This window comes from Musca autumnalis, unplaced genomic scaffold (genome assembly GCF_047663935.1).
Source record: "Musca autumnalis isolate F117 unplaced genomic scaffold, ASM4766393v1 scaffold_1, whole genome shotgun sequence".
Classification (NCBI taxonomy): Eukaryota; Metazoa; Arthropoda; class Insecta; order Diptera; family Muscidae; genus Musca; species Musca autumnalis.
In genome coordinates this window covers 212,921,343-212,949,260 of record NW_027411644.1, presented here as the reverse complement: position 1 = coordinate 212,949,260, position 27,918 = coordinate 212,921,343, and the positions used below count along the sequence as shown (strand labels likewise).

At 35.8% G+C, this 27,918-nt stretch overlaps 1 protein-coding gene across 1 annotated transcript; it reads left to right on the top strand.

The window, feature by feature from the left end:
• Nucleotides 1–6,697: 6,697 nt before the first annotated feature.
• LOC141389035 (uncharacterized) lies at nt 6,698–19,687 on the top strand. The gene is made up of 3 exons (XM_073960038.1): nt 6,698–6,834; nt 19,078–19,265; nt 19,415–19,687. Exons 2-3 carry the CDS (start codon nt 19,137–19,139, stop codon nt 19,496–19,498), a joined length of 213 nt encoding a protein of 70 aa, XP_073816139.1. The 5' UTR covers nt 6,698–6,834; nt 19,078–19,136; the 3' UTR covers nt 19,499–19,687.
• The last annotated feature ends 8,231 nt before the right edge of the window (nt 19,688–27,918 follow it).

The following is a 27,918-nucleotide window of genomic DNA, read 5'->3' as shown; positions in this document are numbered from 1 at the left end:
GGAACGGATCGATATAGACCGTTATGGAAGTGGATCTCCAGCCACAACATATGGTGCCATAGGGGGTTTTTATACTCTTCGGGCTGTTTACTCAAGAAGTATGGACTTACCCCTAAAAAAACTTTTACCATCGTAATTGAGGCAGCGAATGCAAGTTGCTTCAACAAAAATCGAAGTGATTCGATATCGGGTCTTAAAGTGAACTTATCCGAAATTATGTGCGGGAGGTACCGGATAAAGCGGACAAATATAGTCCATATTCGAACCTGATCTATATCTGGTAGATATATTAGGATGTGTAAGGTATGGACCAATTCGGCCACTCCCTTCAAAAGTTAGCGTACGAACAATTTTTCCGAACATTTTGAAATTTTGTGGGGAGGTACCTGAAGGAGTGTACCGATATGGCTTATCTTCGAACTTAAACTATGTTTGGACAAAATATTACTAAGACCAAATTTTGGACCGAATCGGCAGATCCGTTCTAGAGTTATCTCGCTCCAACCACCTCACACAGTGTCATAGGGGTTTTTTGCAACTTTCATGCTATTTTCTCAGGAAGTATTGACTTGTCGCTAATGAAACTTGTACTGTCGCATGGGGGGCAGTGAATACAAGTTGCTAAAACAAAAATCAAAGCGATTCGAGAGATGGCCCTAAACTGAACTTTTCCGAAATTTTGTGTGGGAGGTACCCGAAGGAGTGGACCGATTGAGTCCATATTGAAACCTCAATTAAGTCTGGTACAGGTTTCACGATGGACAAGGTATGGACCAAATCTGTTACTCCCTTCAAGAGTTATCGTGCGCACAAATTTTCCGAACATTTTCGAACTTTTGTGTGGGAGGTACCGGAAGGAGTGGACCGATATAGCCCATCTTCGAACTTAAACTAAGTTTGGGCAAAATATTACGACAGAAAAAATTTGATCCGAATCGGTTCATCCGTTCGAGAGTTATCGTGCGCACCAGCCAGCCAGACAGACAGACGGACGGACATTGCTAAATCAACACCAAATTGTCTGAAAGACATTTCCTCCAAATATACTTGGGGTCTAAAACCATTATTTCGATGAGGCACATTTTGCCCGTATGAAAGTGTATATCGACAAAAATTTCTAAAATCGTCTTTTCCATTTCAAAAAAATCAAAAAAAAATTTTGATACTACATCTATGATTTTTGGTACATAGATTAAGAAAAAAATCGTCATTCCAAATCTGTTTTCGTTACCAACATTGATTGTTGCGCGCAAAAGATATGACCGTTTTAATTATGCTAATTAGAAAAAATTCTAAAAAAATCGCGGCTTAATATAGTAAGCTGTTATATCCAATTGTCGTTAACTGAATTCGCACCCTTTGAGAATATGCAAAAAAAAAAAAAATCAAAAAGTTTCAATGGATTCGCGAAAAATTAAATTTGTTAAATAATTTCACGTATTTACAAACATATTATTGAAACAATAGCGCTTATACTTACAAAAAAATATATAAAAAAATTATAGCAGCATCCGGACATTGTGAGGAATAAAATGAAACCTAAGTCGTGAAGTTTGTAGCTATAGTATTCGTGTTATTTGCAAAAATACAATGAAAATGTGACGAAAAAAATAAAAATTATGTTATTCTAATTTTATTTTTTTATGGTTTTATAGGAAATGTTGAAGAAAAACTGATTGAGTTCTTCGTCATTTTCGTCCAAATTTCACGCAACAATGAAGATATTCCGTTGCAACAACTTTTTCACTTATAGTTTTCCTATTGGCGAATATTTTTAGAACATTATATTAAATCACAAGGAATTCCAATTGTGGCATAACCTTAAAATAATGTTATATTGAATATTACAACATTTGAAACGCATAGAAACCGCGTAATAGTGGAAATCACAAGATGCGCATCCGATTTTCCAAAACAGCGAATCAATCCCTCTTATTTGATATACACTTTGTGAAATTCCATTTGACGACCACGATGTAGCATCAGTTGCATGTTAGGGTGCAAAAAACAGTAAAATGCCCATAATTTCCACGAAGTACATTTCCATTTTATGCGCATCCGATTTCAATGAACACCATTAAAAAATACATCATCCTATGTCATTTCAATGCGATCCATCAAGAACCGTGGATGTAGCATCGCACTCAGTTTTTAGAAAAAATCTATTATATCTCCGGATTCGCGAACGTTTTTCAATATCTGTTTTCGCACATTTTAAATATGCGTTTCGCTCTATTTATCTAAGTAGGAATAACACATCTAAAACGCGTCTAAATACGCGATATTTTCAAAAATATTTTTTGCATATTTTCGAAATTTGAGGGGTATCATATCCGCCGATCTAGTGGATGGATTTAGACGCGAAAAGGCTTGTTACATTCAGAACGTAAAAAAACTAAATTCACGCGGGTTTCCACTGAAATCGAATGGCATTTGTAAGTTTTGAATCCAAAAAAATGGTTTTTTAAAAAAAAATACGCACAAAAATTTCGACTTTAAGATGAGATTGTTGTGAACCTTTGAAGGCTACACGCCCGAGTTATACATCAAAAAATGCGTAATCGCGAGTACTACAATCTCATAATCAGTTTTTAAACGAGTACAGTTGCGCGTTCCGATTAGAGCAAAAATTCAAAAAACCCAATTTTTCAGTCTTCAAAATGTCAGCATCCGTTTGAGATTGATGCGGTGGTTATATTAAAAAATCATACATTAGAAACTTCATCTCTGAAGTGTATTCTTTAACTTTTTCTTTGAACATTATACTCTACATTGTATTGTAAAGCCACTAATTGAAAATTGACTTAAAAAAACTCGTTTCCTTCAACGATTTTTTCCTCTTTTTTTACATTAATATGACCACAGCTTCCACTCAAATTATAATTTTAAGAAATCCATCGGTGAATCGTGCTAAAACAGTTTATTTTACCTAAATGCGTTCAAAAGTTATGGTATATTACAACAATTCTCGAGTTACAATACCCCATACCTCAGTTTCAACATAAGTAAATTTTCTACAAAAAGGCCGATATACCCTTTCTAGCCTAAAGGCTGAGGGTATAAAAATATCAAAGATTTCAGATTTTCTTAAAAACATTGTGGGGGAGGACCACAGGTCACTACTCCTAGCCGTATAAAAACAGCTTACAGTTCTAATTAATTGAAATAAAACATTTTTGAAAATTTTGGGATGACCGCAATTTTCACTTCCGCGACGACCATTCAGGGTCAAAACTGTAATTACCATAGAATTTCGCGGTTTTCTTAAAAAAATTGTGGGAGGACCACCGGTCACTACACTTAACGGAATAAAAAAATAGGTTACGACCTATTCTCAGACCTAAAAACTCCACATACAAAATTTCATAAGATTTCCCAATCGATTTTTCGGAATTTCTATATAGTGACATCTCAAGTCATCGGGATTTTACTGTATTCCAAAATATGGCGTTTACCGCGTTATCCCACATATTGAAGCCAGTGTTTTAGCGGTTTTGTAGTCACGCTTACTAAAATTAGGTATATTATCTGAAATAATACATTTATGAATAATTTGGGATGACCGCGATATTTCACTTCCGCGACGACCATTCAAAAAAATAGATAGCCTATTTTCACCACCGGTGTTCCCAGTACATTATCTGAAATTTTCAAGAAAATCTATTCAGCCGTTTTTGAGTCTATTCGGAACATACAAACAAACAAACATATTAACATACACACATTGCCTTTTATATATTAGAAGATGAAGTTATGAAGAAAATGTAAATGTGAATTATTTATACAACTCGTCGTTTAAGTTAAGTTAATTAAGTCGCAACTGACGCCTCCTCGTTTACTTGGGGATAAAAAGGTGACAATTGGTTCCCTTCGCATTACTTAGGGGCCAATATTTGTACTAGTACTGGTTAGAACTAGTTCTGGACTACTTAAATTGCGACAATTGGAATTTTCGTCGCAAGCGGGATATTAGACAGTAGGTCCGTTATCGAGCACACACATTATTGCAATTTGCATTAGGGGAAAGGTCAGCAGTTCTTTTTCCATATGTAGGCTACTTTGTCGGCATATGCCTTTCAGGATTTAACATATGGACCAAAATTAATATTTTTATTTTTCATACAAAAGTAATGGTCCATTTCACCCGCTAAATAATATCAGATCATCATAAAAAATGGTAGGCATCTTCTTCGACCTAAACTCTTACCTCGCGCAAAATGTCGTGACTATTGAGCTATAATTGCGACTTTTAGCGTGCTAATGACAACACTACAAACAAATAACTGGATATATTAAGCTGTAACGAAAATCAACATAATTGGCATCAATGGAAAAGTCAAAAGTTGGTCTTAAGAGAATAAGGATATAAGCTGAATATTAAAAATGTTAAAAAACCATCTAAATATTATCTGATCACCATCTCAAAATGCAAGCTTCTTCTTACCTACAAAATCGGGTAAATATTTTGTTTTTGGTACATTAAACAATTAAAATAGCGATCTATTCTGATGTGAAACTGACCTCCATACAAAATTTCGTGACGATCGGTTCATAATTGCGGCCTGGAGTTTGATTACAATTTATAATGGACAGACCTACGGACGGAGACACATCGCTATATCGCTTTATCTCGTCGAGATATGAAAAATGGTATACCACATTGGGTCTACGATGAATATTTCGCGGTGTTACATGAATTTTTCCCAAAACAAACTTATAATACCCTTTCCACATAGTGGTGGTGTAAACACCAGTGGTGGTGTAAACACTGTTACAATAACAACAACAAAACGACCATCGGCAGCAGCCAGAAAAACTAGCCTTCCGAGGCAGGACGCTATTAAGGATGGGGTTCCATCCAAAAACCTTGGTCGAAAATGCCACCTCCTCAACCGGCTCTGAGACTCGGTTATTCCAATGACCGAAAAGGCCAAGCTGGGCTCAACACCAACATCGACCCCTATAGCCCCCAAAGGTGATATTGAGAGCGATGATGGCTTGACTCAGTGCAACCGCTTCCCATAATGCAGATCAACCTGCATTACTGCTGCTGCTGAACTTCTACTTGCCCTTGCCGAAATAGGCATCTGTATATAGACGTGTGGCTCCTACCACAACCAACCCTTCTTCTTCGAAGAATACGGTGAAGAGGATTAGGTCAACGGAAGAAAAACACCCCAAGGCTAAGAGATCCGGCACTGGATAGAAGACAGGCATACCAATGAACCAATTGAAGAATGTCTACGTGAAGTTTCATTCGCGTGCGATGGGGAACCTCCCATGCACACGCAGATAGGGTTTTTATAATGTTGACATTGCCTTAGTCCAGGAACCCTTTTTAAAAAAAAATAGTGTTGTTGGGGTAAGTGATAACTATACCACCACATAGAAATCCGCGGAAAACAGATTAAATTCACCGAACTAGTGTTTCAGCCTGGGGGTATTACATTATCCTTCAACAGCCATCGAGGTTAATTGTGCAGCGAATCATGTAACAAAAGTCCTTGTGGATAGCTATGAGACCGCTTGCCCACTTACTCACCCAGCCAGAAGATGGCAACCGGTCTGGAGGTCTAAAGATCTAGCAAATCTTAGCAACATTAGCAGAAGGCTTTACAACAAAGCTTATAACGCGAAGTCGTCCACAGATTGGGAGAAGTACAAAGTGTCTTTCAATAAGTACAATAGTGAAATAATGAGGGCTAAACGCAAATTTTGTATCTGCTTTAGCGAGTCGATAGAGGGAGTAACGGGCGCAGCAGGATTCCGTAGATCTCGAAGAGCCTTAAATCCATCGGTAGTATCAAACGGAAAGATATAAACGATATTACCTGTGTAGGAGTTTTGTTGTTGTATCAGCATAGAAACCTACGTAGAAGTATAGGTTTGATGTTGGGTTGGCAGTCGCTGGCCAAAACACTTTGGGTTCGGGTCAATCCGATACGAGAGAACCCGCTGCCGTGGGATTGTGTGGGAGTGTCGATGTTGTGAGGTGCTGACAAAATAACCTCCTTGCTTACGTCGTTGAACGCTCTCTCAAAATCAACAAAGTGTACGAAAAGTGAAGAGTTGAAAATGTACGACTATTCTATTATAAACCGTAAGGTCTTTATATGGTTAATACATGAACCGTTTGGTTGGAACCACTTTGTGGAGAGGCTATTTGATGGCATACATATTTACGAGTATGCTCTATTACTATTATACTTGGTTATGTATAGGTATAGCTATGTTCCTTTACGTGCAAGAATTACAAAAGTGTTCCTTTACTTGATGTAAGCATACGATTGAAACGAGAGTAGGTCACAACTTTTACTACTTTTGCCACTTTTACCATTTTTGAAAGTAAAGGAACAGACCATATATTGTTTACCTTCTCATCAATTTTCGAAGGTTTCATAACTTCACCTAAATAAATAACCACATAATTATTCTAAAAATAAACTTTACGAAATATTTTCCGGTACATAACCGCAGACCTTAAAAATCCCCACTATCGCCTAATACCCCATGTTAAGAAAAAAGAATTGATAAGAAGTTATTTTGAAGCATAAAATAAAATTGCTTTGTCAAATAACTAGCATGCGAGAGAGCAAGTAGCAATATTATCAAAACAATAGCCAAACAAAATAAGCTTTTAGCTCTTTAGTGAGTGTATTTTGTGAACTTATCAAGAATGGATATGGTAATGCGGTAATGCATGGCATGCAGCAACTTCATTCATTCAAGTGGTTTGTTTGGTTGCGTTGATCAGTTCGTAAGTTGGCGTGACTGCAAGTGGACGTATTTTTCTGATTGGACGCGAAGTTTAAGATCGCTATAAAATTTTTGAAGGTTAGTGTTTTTAAATGTATGTTTGTGTGCTTTGTGTTTGTGTCATCAACAATATTACCCAGCATACCTATATGTATAATGATTTTTATTGTGTGTGATGTGTTTTAAAATTTGTAAATAAATAATAAAATAATAATAAATGATGTATTCGCTTGGAAGAAGTGACGTCATATTTGCGATTTTAAATAATAAACAAGTATCCAAAATAAATAAAGGACATTTATCCCTATTATGGAATCAAGTTTTTTTAAAGATTTTTCCTGCGAATTTAAAGTGGTGTTGGCCAGTCTTTTAACTACATCGCCACAACAAATTTTTAAAGATTTATTGTCCACGAATCAAATATTCAATGAATATTAGCTTCTATCATATTCTAATTTCAAAACAAAAAATTTAATTTATTTAAAATATTCAAAAATTAAAAAAAAATACTAATTGGGTTTTCATAAAACTCATATTTTTAAAAAATTCCATATCGAAATAAATTAAAAAAAGTGTTAAGTATAGTACACATTGACAAGCAAAACTGACAGTCATCGAGGTCTATTTCGTGAATATCAAAGCCTAATTGAAAAATTTCTTTTATAATCTCTAAATAATATCGTAAATATTGTATTTCAAACGTTTTTAGCTAAATAAAAGTTGTTATTTGCCGGAAAATTGTCCTTAAAGTACGTTGACTTCAGTTTTGACTGTTAGTGTGTACTCCCCTTTAAACGAACGGAGGCTATAAAGTATATATGGGCCGAAAGAGGACACTCTGAGATTGCTCACTTCGTGTAAACGCTACGTTAATTTATTAAAACGATTCCTAAAGGCAACAATCCTACCTACTTAATAAACAAGTAAAAGAAGCGTTAAGTTCAACCGGGCCGAACTTTTTATACGCCCCACCACGATGTACATATTGGATAATTTTCCTTTCTGTCCACAATTTTAATTAGAGATATTTTGGGACCAAGGAAAACCAAATGCCTGTATAAGGCCAGAAAATCTATAAAAATGTTCAATCGGCAATTTTTGATGGAGAAATTTTGTGACCACTTTGAATGTCAGTGTCAAATAACACTTGTTAAAATTCTCAAAACACCGAAAATCGGGATGTACCGTTATATTGAGCCATACCGAAGCATGGATCTGTGTTGACAATTTTCGGTGAAGATAATTTGTGACCTATGGAACCTCAAACGTCAAATTACAGGTAGTTCACCCCCAAAATGTTGCCAAATTCCTCGAAATACCGAAAATCGGGAGGTACCGTTATATGGGGGCTATACCGAGACATGGACCTATGTTAAAGATTTTTGTGAATATGTTTTGTGACCTCAGGGAAACTCAAATGAAACTATATTACAGGTAGTTCGTCTAAAGAATGTAGCCAAAACTCTTAAAATACCGAAAATCGGGTGGTTCCGTTATATGGGAGCTATACCAAAACATAGACCTGTAGCAACGAATTTTTGGGGGTATGTTTTGTAGCCTCTGAAACACACAAAATACCATGTTACAACCAATTCGATATTCAAATGGGACCAATACGTTCAAAATAATTTAAAGTGACGCGGACTTTTCTACGTACCTACAATAGATTTTCCCAAAATTTCATCCACCTAACTCAATCCGTTCGGATGCTAGACGGGCATGGTTATATCGATGTAAAATTGCACGCTGATCAAGAATATATATAGTTTATGGGATCAACAATGATTATTTCGAGGTGTTACAAACGGAATGACAAACTTAATATACCCCCACGGTATGGTGGAGGGTATAAAAACGAAAATAATATAGTTTCCGAGAAATGGCTATTTATTTCTCGAGGAAATTGAAAAAACTACTTATTTTTAAAAATTGGGAAAAATGTATTCTTCAGGAGCACACCTCGCCCGCACCTTTCAATATTTTGACCTAATCCAGAAAGTTTTTCTTAGTTTCAGTATGTTGACTATCGAATCCCATATATGAATTAACAGTCGGTGAAGACAAAAATTGGTGTTTTCGCCATGAAAATCGATTTCTGATGCAATGTGCGACGGAGTACCACTGAATTCTGGCAAATTCCTTTCAACAACTTCGGAGCATATGCAGTGTGTATTATCGAAACAGCCTCCGTGGGCCACAGTAAATAGCCTATGAACAAAGAGAGGGGATTAATTGTACTCTATAAAAAACTGCGTGCTCGCGTGTAAAGCGGACGCCGATTTCTGAACTACCACTTCATTGCTGAAATACTCAGTAAATGTCGCCAACATTACTGATTGGTATTTTGCAACCGTTGAAAATTTGATGTTACCTTGCCTGGAAATCGAACCCGGACACTGAGTGTGCTTACCATCGCTGTCGACAAAACCGGCTGATTATTTTTAGTTGTTGTAATTTACTTTGTTATCTTGTTCTAAGGCTTTTTCAAGTTTCATCACTTCTAAACTTCACACATGTCTCGGTGTACTGGGTTATCCACTAGTGTTAACAAACAAATGAATGCATGACGGTCTCCCTCACTCTCTCGGTATGAAAACACCAAACAAGAAGATCAAGTATCTACGAGAGTAGAGATGAGTGTTAATGTGAAAACAATGAAAATCAAACAAGAAAATATTTGGAGTGAGACAGACCTATCCAATGTTGTTTTTCCCTTTAAATGTGATTGTGTATGTGTGCGAGTGTGTGACGGCGGTGGTGACGCAAAGAAAACCCAAACAACAAGTGGGTGCAGTACAGCGCAGTGGATTCAGTTCAAGTGAAAACTATACAACAAACAAGTTTATTTCTATTCCAAACATGTTCTCTTGTTTTGGTTTCTTCTCTAAAGAAATATTCAGAGATGCATGTCAATGTTCTTAAAGTAGGACGACAGTGGTTCTGGGCGCTCACGTCATGTTGACGGATTGTGGGGGATGATATTCTTTAAAGAAAAATGTGTTTTCATTTTTTTACACAGTGAATGTTAATTGTTTTATTTTTTTCCTGTTTATTTTAAAGTGTTAATTAATTTAATACGCATTCTAAAGTTGATAGCAAATGTTTTTTCTTTGAACAAATTAAATGTAGAGCATCTTAAGTCATTTTGTTTGTATGTATTAACATACAAATTGCTAATGTAGAAAATGTTTGAAATGCATGGCGATTGACGTAATGAAAACTTGGCGTAATAATAAAGATTTGTCATTACTTTGATATTTATAGCAAAGGCAATAAACATTTTTTATTAGAAGTAATTAAATAAGAATTATTGCAATGTGTAATAATTTGAGATGCATGCAAATGATATGATCTAACAATTCATTTGTATACATACATATTAGGGTGGGGCGATTTGAACATCTTAAGGGCCCTTCGCGTTTCTGATTCCTGGGATTGTACTGAGCAAAAAAGCAAACGTCTACGGTGAAAATCGAGCCTCCCGATTTTTACGTGAAGTTCTTTATTCCATTTTTGTCATGGTTTTTCTTTGATATTTTTGCATATAACAACCAAACCATTGAGGTTCTCGATCCAATACCAAAACAAAAATTGTGGCCAAGGCAATAATTAAGAACTCTCTAGAACATTACAAAAGCATTTTTGAACATTGTTCATTTGTTATGTATTGTCATATATTTAAAATTCCGGAATTTCGAATTTTATCCCCACGGGCGTATGATTTATAAAAATTATTTTATTTATGGTATGTAGTTATACGCTAGGGGGTATTACTATAATTAATTCATATTTCAGAACCAGTTTCAATGATTTGGTTCTAACATTTATAACACTATGCAACACGAAAATTATTAACCATATTCTGACACAGCAGCGTGATAGATGACCAAAAAAGAGAAGACACGTGTCTCGCAGTTTTTTCCTATCTCATCAACTTTTGCGGTTATAGGCCTCCAAATGTTTGAGGCTTTGATGTGAATGAATGCAAAAAATATTCAATATAGGTCCAAGTTTAGGTATAGTTCCCATATAAACACACCTCCCGATTTTCGGAATTTTGACGATTTTACAGCTGCAGCCTTTTTTAACGCAATCTTTCAAATACACCAAGGATTTTTCTCCCAAACATACCAAGCACATTGTTAAAACTCGATAAAATTATCTGATCACAAAGTACAAATATAGCTGATAAAATATTTCACATATTGACAAAAATATTTATCAAAATAATCCAGATTGTGCTTGATAAAAACAAAATATTTTCTTGATAAAAACAATTTTTGAATACATTTTTTTTTTCAATCGATAAAAAATTTTCTTATTTACAATTATTTTGTTGTTTTTTGGTTAAATACAAACCCAAATTGGTCGAGAATGGTTCGATATTGATTTTAAATTAGATTAAAACTATTAATAAGTTATTACGGAAAGCGTATATGTCATTTTAAGAAATAAAATTAAATATTGCATTACTGAACTTCAATGCATTTGGTGCAGAAACTTTTCATAGTAGTTTTTCGTGCTTCTTTTAGGTATTATTAATTATTTTACTGATCGACTCATGATGTCAATGTCGTAGGCATAAGCGAGTAACATGCGGCTATTGGTCCCTTATAACCTTTTCCAGCCGAACGTTGAATAGGTCGAAGCGAAGGCTGTGTCCTTGTCGAAAACCTCTTTTGGTACTTAAATATTCGGTGCTTTCCTATTTTAATTGAGGACCGTTTATCAGTTAATGCCATTTTTACAAAGCGAATGAGATTGGCGGGAATACCAAATTCAGACATGGCTTGGAATTCCTTTGAGTGTGTGGAGCTGTTGAAGGCTGCTTTATAACACTGTGCAACATTTTTAAGGTGACCTTGTGCAAACAATTCGAACTGAGGATTTTTTGAAAGTACAGACCCAAACGACAAGTATCCCTAGTTGGGTTGTGTTGTGTCAGATCCAGCTCGGATTTTATGGCCCCATCTAAACATGGTTAAATATTGAGTTTTTTAAGAAAGTCGATGCTATATCTCTGAAACCAATTCGAATCTTCTGCTGACCTCTGAAGCAAATTTGTAGATAAGGACAGGAATAAAAATAAATTATGGAGAAATAATGAACTCGAAAAATTACATTTATTGCTTCAAATTTCAAAATATATGCAAAAATTCTACAATTTTTATGCATTTTGCACCGTATCTCCAAAACCGTTAATTTTTTCTGAATATTTTCTTTTGGAAAAATATTCACTGGAATGTAATACACAACTCTTCAGAACATGTCATTGTTGTAAAATGCCTCTATGCCGTTGTTTTCAGTACATTTTTCAACGACGATTTAATAAAAATGTCAATAATGTAGTGAAATCCGAAATGCGAGAATAAACTATTGGTGTGAAATGTGTTTGAAATACGTGTTGTAAAAGACATGATGCAAAATACTGCTGAAACAACATGAAGTAAGCATTTTAGAGTTTCGGAATGTTCTAGAGAATTGTTGAGGACTTTATTTGGAAGATTTTTGCAAAAGGTTACTTGGTTCAACTCCCAATAGTTTAGCCGATACTGACCAGAATTTCAGCAACTATGTAAAATTTTCTATATTTTATAGATTTTGATGTCTTAGATGTGGTTTTTCTAATGTGGTTTTTTCAAAAGATAGGTTTTACTAGTTTAGGGCTACAATATTGCTAAAGACAGCAAGGCCAAATTCCTATTCATTTCTGAGATAAAGGCCTGATAAATGCAAAAAAGTGTAGATTTAGCCCGGTTTAGATGAGGCCATAAAATCCGAACTGGATCTGACAGGACAAAACCCTACTAGGGTTTTTGTAGTCTAAATATGTTCTTTCAAAAAATGCATACTAGAAGTTGTTTGCATTTTCAGTGATGCATAGTGTAATCGACAAAAAGGTAGGTGTCGATTTGCATCTCTTAGGTCTTTTCCAGGATTAGACGCACGGTAAACGTCTGGTCAATGGTGGCTTTACCTGGTCAATTGTTTTGGCCCTATTATTTCATTGACCATAGACTTTAGTCGTTCACACAATATCCCTCTTACTGTGTTATAAGCAATTGGGTGTACACGTATGCCCCTATAATTAGAGCATAGAGTCTCATCTTCTTTCTTGGGGTGCTAACTAGCTGATCCCGTGTCAGTGTGTCGCCTACGGGTTTGGACAGATCGGCTGCTATGTCATCGACTCCTGCTGCCTTATTATTCTTCAGCCGGTTTATTGCTGTCTTTAACTCATCTTGGCCGGAGAGAATACACTCTTTTGGTATTGGATCTGTATTATCTTCGACGTCTTCGCTGGTATTGGATACCTACAGTTTGGACAAAACAAGTAAGAAAGTATCAGTCAGCTGTGCTGACGGAGATCAAAATGATCCAAGGGGAGCTCTTAAACTTCACCTTAACCGAATTTTGGGTGGGAGGTACCCGAAGGAGTGGACCAATATACTCCATATTCGAACCCGATCTACATCGATTGCTCCGTTCGAGAGTTATCGTTCACACCATTTTACAGATAAATTTTGAACTCTTGTGGGGAAGGTACCCGAAGGAGTCGATCGATATGGCCCATCTTTGAACTTAAACTAAGTTTGGACAAAATATTACGAGACCTAAAAGTTGGTTCGAATCGGTTGATCAGTTCGAGAGTAATCGTGCGCACCAGCCAGCCAGACAGACAGACATTTTATCGTATCAAAGTGTATATACCCATTCTAGCCTAAAGGCTGAGGGTATAATGTTTTTTCCATACCCTGGGCACACATTCTGTATCTGTTACCAGGTTACTTTGCTCTACGGGAAGATGTGCTTATATCAAAACAATCAGTTTTATGTTTCACTCTTTGATAGAATTTTTGGACTTCATTCTGTCTTCTCGTGCTCTATGCGTAGCCCTATATCACCTATGAAGTGAGTTTAAGAAAAATAAAATATTTTTTCTGACGTTTTGTGTTTTTTAGTCGCTATCCAAAATGTCCAAAATGTTTAAGCTATATTATACATATATTAAATGATTTCCTCTCGCAATTGCCAATCGATTCCATTTTACATATATTTATGTTTGGCTTATTTTTTCGCGGTTTTAAATACATGAAATATGCCTTATAAAATATTTTTTTAGTTTTTCTTCGAAATTCTCACTTTGACTACAATTTATACCGCGATAATGGCGCTATTTTAAAAAATATTATTCATATTTATAAATTTTGACATGTTCCTTTTTCAATGCCAACTAAAAAATTATTATTAATAAAAGTTGCAAAATTGACTTTTTGCCTCAAAAACTGGGCAAATTACCTATAGTGCACTGGGTTGTTATGTTACCGGAACGAGGAGTGCTTTCAGTAGGCAAATTAACGGGTTTTTAAGACACCTCCCCAGGTGATCTTAGTATCTTTCATCCCCTACGTCAACTAGAAAGCCTTCATCACGCAATTATAATAAAGTTGCGAAGGGGCAAATGCTTTCTCCTGAGCAGGGCAGGTGACGCATCATTGTAGTTGGGAAAGTCTTCCACTGCTTTCCAGTAATTGGCTTATATGCAGAAGTTTAGATAACATATCATCATAAATACATCAATGCGATCGATGTTAATTGCGTTGAATGTATATGTTCCTGTTAGTAGGTCTTCTGAAAATTCGATCAGCTCCAAATCTTTGCCAACTCTCCCATATTCTTATACTCTCCATTTGAGGCTACAAAAGAATACAGTTTTAGCTTCCTTATCACACCAAAATGGCTTAAATTTGGTACGTAGCCTTCGTTGGGGCTATAAAACTTTCCCCAGAATTTTGTCGGTATCGGTCCACGCTTCATACAGCCCCCATAGAACGGTACCTCCAGATTTTTGGTATTTTGAAGGTTTTAGCTTCATTATGACACCGAAATGGCTGAAATTTGGTACTTAGTCTTCGTTGGGGGTATAAAACTTCCCCCCCAGAATTTTGTGTCGGTCCACGCCTTCATACAGCCCCCATAGAACAGTACCTCCCGATTTTCGGTATTTTTAACGTTGTGGCCTCTATATTCCACCGAAATAGCTGAAATTTGGTATATAACCTTTGTTGGGGGTATAAAACTGTCTCCTCTAAATTTGTAGATATAGGTCCACGTCTTCATGTAGCCCCCATAGAACGGTACCTCCCGATTTTCGGTATTTTGAAGGTTGTGGCCTTAATATTCCTCCGAAATGGCTGAAATTCGGTATCTACTTTCCCCTTTAAATTGTCGGTATAGGTCCACGGCTTCATATAGCCCCATATAACGGTACCTCCCGATTTTCGGTAGGTGATATAAAACTGTTCCCCAGAAGTTTGTCTGTATACGCCACCACCTTTACATTGCCCCCATTTCCGACTAAAATTCGTCGGTATTGGTCCACGTTTCGATATATCCCCCTTAGAAGGTTGATGGTTGTGACGACAATATCCCACCGAAATGACTGAAATTCGTTATTTAGTCTTACAGCAGGTTATAAAAAATTCCAGAAGACTATTATCAGTATATGTCCACGTCTTCCTATATCCCCATAGAAGAGTACCTCTTAATTTTCGGTATTTTTTAAGTTTTAGCCACATAATCTTACCGAAATATAGGAAATTTGTTACTTAGTCTTCTTTGAGTCTAAAAACTTTCGGCCAGAAATTTGTCGGTATAGATCGACGTGCCTCTCATTGTCTTACCGAAATTGGTGAAATTTGAAAGGAAAGGAAACTAATTATTCCATTTTACTTCAATACAACTCGTGGTGGAGGGTATAACAAGTTCGGCCCGGCCGAATTTAATGCCGTTGTTACTTGTTGATATTTAAATGGAATAAAAGTTATTTTAGTTATTAATAGGTCAAAGGTCATTCATATTTTTTTGGGAAACAATTTTTTTTTTTTCATTTCATAGGATTTTCCAAAAAAATAATTTTTTTCAATGTGGTTTGTGCTAGTGATAGGTAATGGAAAGCAATAATCGATTTTTCGACTTTTCAATTTTGGTCTAAAACTAAAAATGCGATTTTTCTGTCTTGCGATTATTTCAGTTGTCTTAAAACTCGACTTTCGACTTTTTCATAACCGCAGAAAATCGATTATAATCGACTATTTGTCGATTTTCGAGTTTTCTTTTGAAACTGTAAAACCGCCAAGTCCACAATCTATGGACAAACACGAAAATCGATCACAAGATAATCGATTATGCGATTTTCTCTCCACACAAAAGTCGACTACGATTTTTAGATTTTTGACTGCAAAAAGTCGATTAATCGATTAACCGAAAGTCGACTTACCTATCCCTAGTTTGTGCGTCACCTTTTTTAATAATTAAATGGAATGAATGTTATTTTTGGCGTTAATAGGCAAAAGTTCATTCATTCTCGCTACAGAAAATCATTTTTGAGAAAAAAGGTCAAAAAGTCATAACCCTATTGTACATATTATGTCAGAAATGAAGCAGAGCAATAAGTTATGATATGTTGGATTATTTGCTTGTAGATAAACAAATTAACTTCCAACGACAGTCTTGCTCGCATAGCGAATAGCCGTTAATATGCAAAATTCATCTTATTTGCCTATGATAATACATAATGCACTTGTGGATAGGAATCGAATTTATCGTGGAATATGATTCCATAATGAAAGATTAAACAGTGGATTATGGTTTGCCCTGGACTGACGTGCATTTTTCAAAAATGAACCCCCTTTGGTGAAAGTTTCTGAGAGATTTCCATGTATATATTTAATCGCCTCCCCCCAGTATGCCCAAACGTCCACGTAGAGCTAGAGGGGGGTTTACACTAGCCATCAATGTCATATGACCTAAAATTTTCCTTCGTTATACAGTCGCTAATGTGTGCAATATTGGGAATTTTTTTTACGCCATTTACTTTTTGCGTCCTCATCAGCAAAAATGAAGTGAAATTACGTCTCCACATTGTCTGTGTGGGCTGATATGGAATGTTTTTATTTCGGGTCATATGACATTGATGTCTAGTGTAAACACCCCTTAACAGACTGGCTATTGTATGTCGCTGAAGAACAGATTTGCATCTCCAACTCGTACACGAAAGTTTCTATTTTTGAGGAAATTTACCACCAATCTGTAGTGATAGCATAGCAGCATAGTGATAATTTTCAAAATTATTCATATTGCGTATCAGAATCTTGCGCCCGTCCCATTAAAAAGTAGTTAATTATTTTCAATATTTATCATCAAAGTAGAGCGCTTCAAAAATATTTATGACTAATTATATATTGAGTACTTTTTTCACAAGTGTTCTTCGTGTTATCACAAAAAACAAAAAGTTAATTGGCGATATATACATACAGGAATACATATGTATATTCCCACCAAACCAATCGTACCGATATCGTAACGAAATCGGAACAAATTTCGGACGTTACGTCCGATATCTGATCCGAAATCGTAACGATATCTTAACGAAAGTTGTATGAAGTGGTTGACATAATTTCGGAACGAATTGTCGGAGCGAAATCGGATCGATTTCGGTCAGAATTCGCAACGAAATCGGAACAAAATCCTTGGGAAATTCGGAATTCGAATTTCTTCCTCCGAATTTTCGTACAGATTTCTGAACGATTTCGGAACAATGTCGTAGGAAAATCGGAGGTACCTTCCGAACTTTCGTAAAGGTTTCTGAACAATATTGGAATAATTTCGTATGATTATCGAAGGAAAAAAATTTTCTTTGATGCCTCTTTTTTATTGGAAGATTATAATTTCAATGATATCTAGTGATTTTCACTGTTGTTATCATTTTGTAGTTATAGTAGAACAATGTAAACTTTGTGTACGAATATGTTGAGTCTATCAGCACTAGCTTGAATTATTATATGTTGCATTTATATTTAAAATATTTAAAAAATGTATATGCGAATTTTATAACCAACCATTTTGTTTTTCGACAACAAACTACAATGTTACTTTTTAGATATATACAAAAGGTGGTTGTTGTGCGAAGGGAAAATTGTTTCCGACATATCGATCCGAATTCGTAACGAAATCGGAAGAAAAACATTAGCAAATTCGAAGGGAAATTTACTTCCGACATTTTCTCCGAAATCGGAACGAAATCTGAACAAATTCCCCTACGAAAAATCGTATAGAAATCGATACGAAATCTGAACGATTTTGCTTCCGAAATTGTTTCGATATGTCGGACATCCGACATTTGGTTTGCTGGGTTCATATATGTTTATTTAACATAGGATATGACGTCATACGGTAAATATTTTCTTATTTGTGACTGTGACTTTCTGTGGAAGTCGAATTGTTTTTCTTCAAAATAATAGTAGTTATTGTAATGATATCTTATCAACTCAAATTTTGTTTGTAGTAGGTGTTTGCATTTCTTGACTTTGTGCCATGGATATTTTTTCATCGTACTAAATGTTTGCAACTGGTGTGTGTCTTATCGCAAAGTTGGTCGAACGGTTATTCAGTAACACTGGCAATCATCAGTTGCAATCACTACAACACCATTTATGACACATTCGAATACCACAAATTAGTTTGATTTCAATGTTTTTAAATGTCTAAATTTGGCCACCGAAACTGCTTTCGAAAGCGTTGCTATTTTTGTCAGGTCCAACATTAATGCGAGCATTAATGTCACGACGACGACAACAATGTCGCATGACAGTATTGTTTAAATATTTTCGGTTATTAGACACAAACCAGCAGCTACAAGCAGGCGCTTTGGAATCTAAAGAAAACGAATTGTGCATGTCCAAAACATTTGAATTTTAATAAATACCCGTGTCGTTTAAATAGGAAATAGTGCGTCATTAGTTGTTATGTTTTGAAAATTTCATGACTTACCTACTAGCTATTAGTTTACTTTAGGAAGTTAAAGACGTGTTTAAATTCATAATTTGGTTGTTTCAAAAGTCAATTCTGTCGGACCAAGTAATTTTACATGCATAACATATGCAAGAAGTTATAACTGCCGAATTTTCAGGAAATTAACCAAATTATCATTCTGATTACAAAAATGTTATAAAAATCCAACAATTGGATTATTATTAGTCGATTATAGTGCTGCACCATTTTGAATGGTCAATTTTAAAATGTCGCTTCTTTGTTTCCCACCAATATTTTAATATAGCGGTAACCAAAATGGATGCAATTTTTCACAAAATAAAATGATTTTTGTATTGCTAAAAAATTCATCTAATCTTGAAGTTATTACGTTTATGATGCGCACAAAAAAATTTTTAATACAGTAAAAAAATTCAAATTTATTATTTGTTTACTTTCTTATCTAAAAAATTGTTTATGTTTTCATTTTCAATCTTGTTTTGCTTTCAGATTTTTTTTGTCAATTTTATTTGGTCGTATAACATCAAAACACATCAACTACAGCAAATATGGGCAATCCAATCTGGTTTATCTTTTGGTTTTTGGTCTTTTGGTTCATTTCATTCTTTGTGGCATTCTTCTGTGCTGCTTTCTACATTATTCTGTTGATCTTTACGACATGTTTCCCCGGTTTGACGGTAAGTTTAAAATTGCTATCAAAATAAAAAGTAAACAATGAAGAGAGGGAGACATTACTATATCTCTCTGCTACACGAATTGTATATATGAAAAATATTTTTTATCTCATGACATATTTTTTAATGTTTTGTTTTCTATCCACTTACAGTCCATTACCGATATTTTATTGCAATGCCTGCAATTCCCACACTACTGTGCCAAGGCCATGATGGAGTGCAGACAACCATTCTAAATCATCAATCATTTTTGGAATCTTCTTAAAATTGTTTAATTTCTATTTTTAATGTAAATTGCATTTTGTTTTTTTTTTTAAATTATTATTTATTCATAACATTAAAGTACAAGTAATTATAAATATTTTTTATAAAATCGCTTTTTATAGATTGTAATAATTAACTAATAAAAATCTGTATTTAACAAATGTAAATATTTTTGGTTTGCGGGAGACTGTATAACAATAAGTCTGTACGACAGGGATGGAAAATTCATTACCATAGTACTTTTTTCAGTGTCATAAAAAGTACCGAAATACCTCCGAGGTCAATTCAGTACCATTCCATATACTCTAGTCCCACACGTTGAAAAGTTTAATTTGAAAATGCAAAATTCACGCTTGCTTCCAGGATTATATTATTTTATAAATGCAAATTGCTACAAATTTAAAAAAATTTGGATCTACGTACATTCATATTGGGAATATACCAACATATGAACCATTATTCCCTGTACCCCTTACGACAAGTTTCATCCATACTTCCTGAGAAAATAGCCTTCAATATGCAAAAGCCCCGATGGCACCGTGTGTGGTGGTTGGAGCGCAACATAACTCTCGAACTGATCTACTGATTTGGTAAAAAATTTGGCCTTTGTCATATTTTACCCAAACTTAGTTTCAGTTCGAAGATGGGCAATACCAGTCCACAACATCCAGTACTTCCCCCTAATATTTAAAAAAATGTCACGGTGCAACCAATTTGGTCCAAACTTTGTATCTCCTAATATTTTGTCCAAATTTAGTTTAACTTCTAAAATGGTCCATATCGGTCCTCTCCTTAAGGTACTTATCCCACAAAACTCAACATTTGTGCCTAACTAGGCGTTTACACACAGACAGTATTGGCAAGACAATTTGTAAACGCAGGGTTAGTGCAGTTTAGGATCTGTTCGAAGATCGTTTGGAAATGTATACCGATACTGTTTGTTGCGGTCCTGTTTACAGCGATATTATGTTTTCCGTTGTCAAAAGTCCAAAAGTTATACGATGACCTACTGAAATCCCAAAATAAGATCCACTTTTATAATCTTCTATGTCGGCCCATTCCTTTAAGTACCTCCTTCGCAACACTTTTGAACTTTAATCCTAATCCACATTTTTGTCGGCATATTCAAATGTCAGACAACTCTGAAACCCCTGACTCTGTCCGTAGATGAAAGTTTCAATTCACATAGGCTGAGTGTTGGAAATAAAAAACTACTTGTTACTCAAATAATTTTCAATCATGTCTTCATTGAAAACTTTTGTCAACATATTAGCTTTTGTGTATTATAATATGTCATGCATATTCATTCTGTTTACGTTTACTTATCAATAAAGACTATTTGTGATTTTATAACTTATTTTGGAATTTCTGGGATTCAACATTTGGCGACGAGGATATAAAGAAAAATTCAAGAAACAATGGATCTAAACTCTCTTTCGCAGATATTGGTTCAACTACAAGAATCTAATCAATCATTTATGGCACAAATGATGGCTCAAAATAAAGCTGTTTTAGAGGAGGTTTTCACAAGGAACAAGAAACCTTCCGTGATTCCTTCATTTAAGAGCTTCATTCCTGGAACAGATCAATGGTCAACATATCGATTTCAATTGGACCAACATATGGAACCAAGTTCTGTCACGTGTGAAGGCACGAAACGTTCCTGTTTTCTTAGCTGGGTCGGATCTGACATGTTGGAGTTATTGCAAAATCTTTTTGATGGTAAAGCTCAAGAAAAAACATACAAGGAATTGGTTTCCGCATTGGACACACATTTTGTAAGTAAGCAGCATACTTTGGCAGCCCGATTTAAATTTTATAATCAGACGAGAATGAAGGAGAATCAGAAGTATGTGGATTGGGTTGCAGATTTAAGGGGAGTTGCTAGAGAGTGTAACTTCGCGTGTGAGAATGAAGGCTGCAAACAATCGTACGCCGATAATAAGATAAGGGATATGATTGTTTTATACATACCACATGAAACAGTTCGAACAGCATGTTTGCAAAAATCGAATCCATCATTAGAAGAGGTTTTGCAAATTTGTTCCATTTTTGAAGCAACTGTGAAGGCGTCTAGCGAAATCGAAGATGCAACGGAACCGACCAATGAAGTTCATGCTGTAAAGCGTTACAGCATTCCAGATAATAAGTCAAACAGAAATATTACTTCAGCAAATTACAGTCTTGTCCTGGTTGTGGAAAGAGTCACCAAAGAGAAGAATGCTATCATTTCAAGAACAAAACCAAATGCAATAGGTGTTCAAAGTTTGGGCACATATGGAAAGTATGTACGTCGCCAGAAAAACTTGGAAGCATTCGTCAAATTCAGGCAACGACAGTAGAAGAATCATCAATAAGTCACATTGTAGCAATCGACACTATCAACAATGGAAAAAATGGAAAATTGATGATCAATATCAAGGTAAATAATGAGAAATTGTCATTTCAATTAGACACTGGAGCTTCATGCTCATTGATTGGGCTTGACGTCTATAGAAAATTAAACCAACCTTTGTGTAGTCCTAGTAATAAAACTCTAAAATCCTATGGAGGAGCTACGTTGCCTCTGAAATGATTAACGTCGATGTTAAGATTGACAATCAAATACGAAATTTGCCGCTTTACGTAGTTGATTTGGAAAATGTCACCAGCATATTTGGGTGCGATTGGCTAAAAGAATTCCGTTTTGAGATGAAATGTCCATACAATAAGAAAACTGCTTTCAAGTTTTGAGTGATAATCTTACAGATTTGGAACGTAAATTAGAGAAAGTATTGAAAGATTTCCATGTAGTGTTTTCTGAAGGACTTGGACATTGTTCAACTTTTAAAGCAGATATTAATCTTAAACCAAATTCAGTTCCAAAATTCATGAAACCATATAATATACCATTCGCTTTACACGAAAAAGTAAGACAGGAAGTCGATCGCCTGGTTCCAATGGCGTTATAGAGCCAATAAATTCAAGTGAGCGGGCCTCACCAATTATCGTGGTTCAAAAACCCAACGGTTGCATTAGAATATGCGCAGACTTTAAGGCTACTTTGAATCCTCAAATCGAAATTGAAAGATATCCAATACCAAGAATAGAAGAACTTTTTCACAAACTGCAAGGAGGTCAGTATTTTTCAAAAATTGACTTGAGTGAAGCATATCTGCAGGTTGAACTTTCCGAAGCAGCACAAATGATTATGGTTATCAATACCCCATTCGGTCTATATCAGTATAAACGAATGCCTTTTGGGATCTCAAGTGCCCCTGCAATCTTTCAGAGATTCATGGAGGAAATATTAGGAGATATTCCTGGATGCGCCATTTACCTCGATGATGTAATTGTAACAGGCCAGACTAACGAAGAACACATAAAAAACCTGATTAAGGTACTAGAGAAACTGAAGAACTATGAACTTAAATGTAAAGCTGAGAAATGTGAAATTGCGAAATCTTCCGTAGAATATGTGGGACATATTATTGATTGTGATGGTATAAGACCTTCAGGAAAAAGATTAGATGCCGCGGAGTAGGTGCAGTGCTGTCGCACAGATTTCCGGATGGCACTGAAAAACCAATATGTTTTGCTTCGAAAACACTAAATGCTTCTCAAGTTAATTATTCCCAAATAGAGAAGGAAGCTGTTGCCATAATTTTCGGAATCACTAAATTTCATCAATATCTCTATGGCAGACACTTTGAATTAGTAACAGATCATCAAGCTCTCACGACAATATTCCATCCATTCAAAAAACTTCCGGTTATGACACTGCATCGACTTCAACGTTGGGCCATTACACTGCAAGCCTACGATTATTCTATAAAGTATAAAGCAACATCTCATCATGCAAACGCTGACGCATTATCAAGACTACCAATGGGTGAAGACAATGAATTCGATAAAACTGAATCAGAGGTATTACAATATATTGATGAAGTATACAACATTGCATTGCAAGACTGTCCAATAGATTCTGAGACGGTATCGTTGCACACGAAAGAAGACAAAACACTACAAATTATCGTAAATTATGTCAAAAATGGTTGGCCGGAAAATAACATATTAGGTCCTAATTTAAACCCGTATTTTTCAAGAAAACATTCCATTTCAATAAAAAATGGCGTACTCCTTCTGCATAATGAACATGCGCGTGTAATAGTTCCAAACTCACTTCGTTCAAAAGTTTTGAGTACGCTACATGACGGACATTGGGGCGCATGTAGAATGAAGCAAGTAGCTAGAAGGTATGTATGGTTCCCGAACATCGACAAAGAAATTGAGGATATGTCAAAGAAATGTTGTGTTTGTCAGGAAAATGGTGTTAGTTCAAGACAAGTATTCTCGGCATGGCCCGATGCTGAACATCCGTGGCAGAGGATACACGTCGATTTTGCTGGTCCGTACTTAAACAAGATGTGGCTTATTGCGGTTGATTCATATTCTAAATTTCCTTTCGTAAGGCCAGTATCGGCGGCTAACTCGGCATCAACCATAGCAGAATTGCAAAGTTTTTTTTTGCAATTGAAGGCTTACCGCGCACCATTGTTAGTGACAATGGTACACAATTCACGTCAGCGGAATTCAAAAGATTTTGTGAAGCAAACGCTATTGAAAATTTGACGACATCTCCGTTTCACCCAGCTTCGAATGGATTAGCTGAGCGTTTTGTTCGAACATTTAAGACAGCTTTCAACAAGATTAGTAAAGAGCAGCCGAACCAGGGAAAGGCATTATACAAGTATTTGGTGACGTACAGATCAACGCCAAACCCACAAACAGGCAAGTCCCCTGCTGAATTACTTCACGGTCGACAGCCTCGTACAATCTTAACTGCAATGTTTCCGGTAAGGAATCAAACATCAAATATTTCGTCGAAATTTTCTACTGGTCAAAAGGTTTTTGTACGTAACTTTTCTGGTTAGAAGGGCTGGATAGAAGCAGAAGTAAAAGGAAGAATGGGAAATATTATGTATTTGGTAAATACAGCGAAGGAGAAATCAGACGGCATCAAAATCAAATAAAAAGCAGAATGGGAGTCAGCTCTGATAACAACTTAAATCAACAATTCCATGTACCACGTAATTATGACGATATTGACACAATAATTCCAGATATGCAAGCAGGACGAAATTCAAGAGAAGAAACGGGCCATAGTCGCTCACCACCATTCGCACCACCCAACATCTCAAACCCTTCCACAAGTATAGAACTATTTAATCAAGCTTTAATTCCAACGGCATCAGTGGAAACACATCGAAATTCTCAAAACTCTCAACCGGCTACGCAAAGAACTAACGAACCATTTGAACATGAAAATAGTTTTATAATACGACGCAACGAAAAACATAGACAGCAGTTTAACATATTAGCTTTTGTGTATTTTAATTTGTCATGCATATTCATTCTGTTTACGTTTACTTATCAATGAAGACTATTTGTGATTTTATAACTTATTTTGGAATTTCTGGGATTCAACACTGAGATACTTTTTTATTTGTTCCGAATCATACGCATAGTTCCATGATTTGAAGCACGGTGACCGTATGTTTTCGAAATTTCTTGCACCGAGCAACAAGGGATCCAACGAGAAAACCCCCAGTTTTGTCGCCAGGTGTTTATGCAATAGCAAATGTTAGTTGGTGGAATAAATGCCCGAGGATGCCTCTATATAATATGGCGATCTTGCTTTATCCGTTCACGCACGTCTTAATTTTTTTCTGGCACAACGGCCGTTTTCCGACGGCCCTCACGACCTTATATTTTTAGCGAGTGTCCGCCACGATTGAATTCACTAAACCAGTTTTTCATAGTCCTATAGGATCGTCTTTCATCGACATACAAAGATTTAATTTGATCAATGCATTCTTGCCGTGATTATTCATGTCGAAAGTTGTGAAAACTTATCGGGTGAAAACGTTCACAAACGTTCCATTTCTTATACAATGTAAACAAAACTTTTCAATGGCAATGTAAAATAGCGTCTGGCAACTCTGCGTAACTTTTTCATTTTCCCTCGTATTGAAAACAAAGATCTAAAAACATGACCGACAGAACTAATGATCCTTCGTGAGTTAATACCTTAAAAGATGATTTGATCCGCATTTTCGTGCAAGAGCGATTCCAGAATTTCTTAGAGGGCATAATCTTTGCTAAGGTCAGGGCTGTAGCAGGAATGGCCTCCATGGACTCAGTTTTTGAGTTAATTAACCCAGATGGTACACATATTGTTGAGAAAACTGCTAAAGCTGTAGCTCTAGCTAATCGATTGCAGAACGTTTTTGGGTCCGCTGCTAAACCGATGTCCATTCTTTCCACGGATTTGTTTCCATGAACCTAAAAGGAATTGAATGATTAGTCACCTTTTGAAACGTTCTCAAGCTCCATTACGGCTAACGATTTGGCAATTGATAACATCGATAGATGGAATCAAGTAGGTTTTGTTTTACCTAGCTGTGTTAAAGAGGACCTTGCAATCAGATCCTCCATTGAAAAAGGCTGTAACAGTTTTATTTGGTTTCCGGTTCAACCACTTTCCAATAGCCTGGTGGTATTCGATTGGGCGATTGTGGTATATATCATCCCACTTCGATGCTTGCAGCTTTTGGGAAGCTATACGAATCTTTCAGACTCAAACACCTTACGTCCAAAGACTTTGCGGTTTTCTCTTCTTTTGTGATTAAGGGGTTTGATTGCAGTTATGGTACTATAGCCATAGAGCAGACAAGATCACCCATATACGTTAACGTGACTACAACAACAACATATGTTCTCATTTTTTCTCATCTAGCGTGGTTTAGCAAAGGAATGGTTCACTCAGAGAGACTAATGCACAAAATATTTTGAGCACCATCGCCGTAGAGCTTGACATCGACACGGCCATCGACTCAGTGTGACATGACGCAATTTCATTTTGATGGTCAAACATGCAGATCAGATCGTCGCCTGTATACTGAAAGACCTGTTCGGGGAGGTATTCCCATGCTATAGAATATTCGTGTGAGTGATATGACTAACGCCCTAGAATACCTATATGACCTACGCCTATAGAATACACCACTATGTTGAAAGGATATTATAAGTTTGTTTTGGTAAAAATAATGTAACACCGCGAAATATTCGTCGGAGACCCCCAACGTGGTATACCATTCTTCATATCTCGGCGAGATAAAGCGATTTTCAGATGTGTGTCCGTCCGTCTGTCCATTATAAATTGTAATCAAACTCCAGGCCGCAGTTATGGACCGATCGTCACGAAATTTGGTATGGAGATCGGTTTCACATCAGAATAGATAGCTATTTTAATTGGTGATGATCGTGAAATATTTAGCGGGTGAAATGGACCAAAAACATAATTTTTATCCGATTTTATAGCTGCTCTGTAGGTCGCAATAATAGTCCGATCGCCTCGAAATTTTAAATAAGGTAAGAGTATATGAGAAAGAAGAAGCTTGCAATTAGAGATGACGATTAGATAATATTTAGAGGGTTAAATGGAACACAACTTTTGTTTTAAATAGTGAAAATTTTTAGTATACAGTTTATATCTTTTTTCCTGGCAGAGACATTCGGGAAAGAAAGCTATACTTGGAAGAGGAACGCTTGACCTTTCTATTGATTTCAATTGGTGTACATGATAAGATAACAGAGTTACAGCCTAATATACCCAGTTATTTGTTTGTAGTGTTATCATAAACACGCTAGAGGTCGCAATTATAGATCAATAGTCACGAAATTTTGCACGAGGTAAAAGTTTAGGTAGAAGAAGATGCCTAAAATTTTGTATGATGATCCGATATTATTTAGCGGGTGAAATTGACCATTATTTTTTTATAGTTGGTCCATATTGTTTGTTTTGTTTTTTGTTGAAGTTCAATCTCATTTTCGATTGTTTGAGTGGAGTATTCCCCCATTGGCTCAACTTCATTTATTACCCTCTATTACAGAGAGTAATGTTTTTCAAAACGAACTGACAGTGTTGCAAAATTTTACTGATCGCTACGAATATCATGATTTCATCCCGGCGAAGGGAATTATCAATTGGCTTCTCAGTTTTTGAAATTATGCCTTTTTTAGCGAAAAACCGAACTCTTTAAGCGTCTAGTATTCCCATATGAATGAGAATCACATTCACTTTTCGGCTATTCCAAAGAAAAAAAAAGTTGGCCCATATTTTAATTTCTGGAGGGCCTATACCGCCAAAGTAGCCTACATATGAAAAAAGAACGACTGATCTTTCTACTGATATATATATCCCATAAGGGACAAGGGAGACTTTCTACTGATACAAATTGCAATAATGAGTTTGGTAGATAACGGGGCTACCGCCTAATATAAAATGGGTTTTCTGTAGAGAACCACATTTTCATACCATGCTATAAATAGTCTCTATCATGACAGAGAA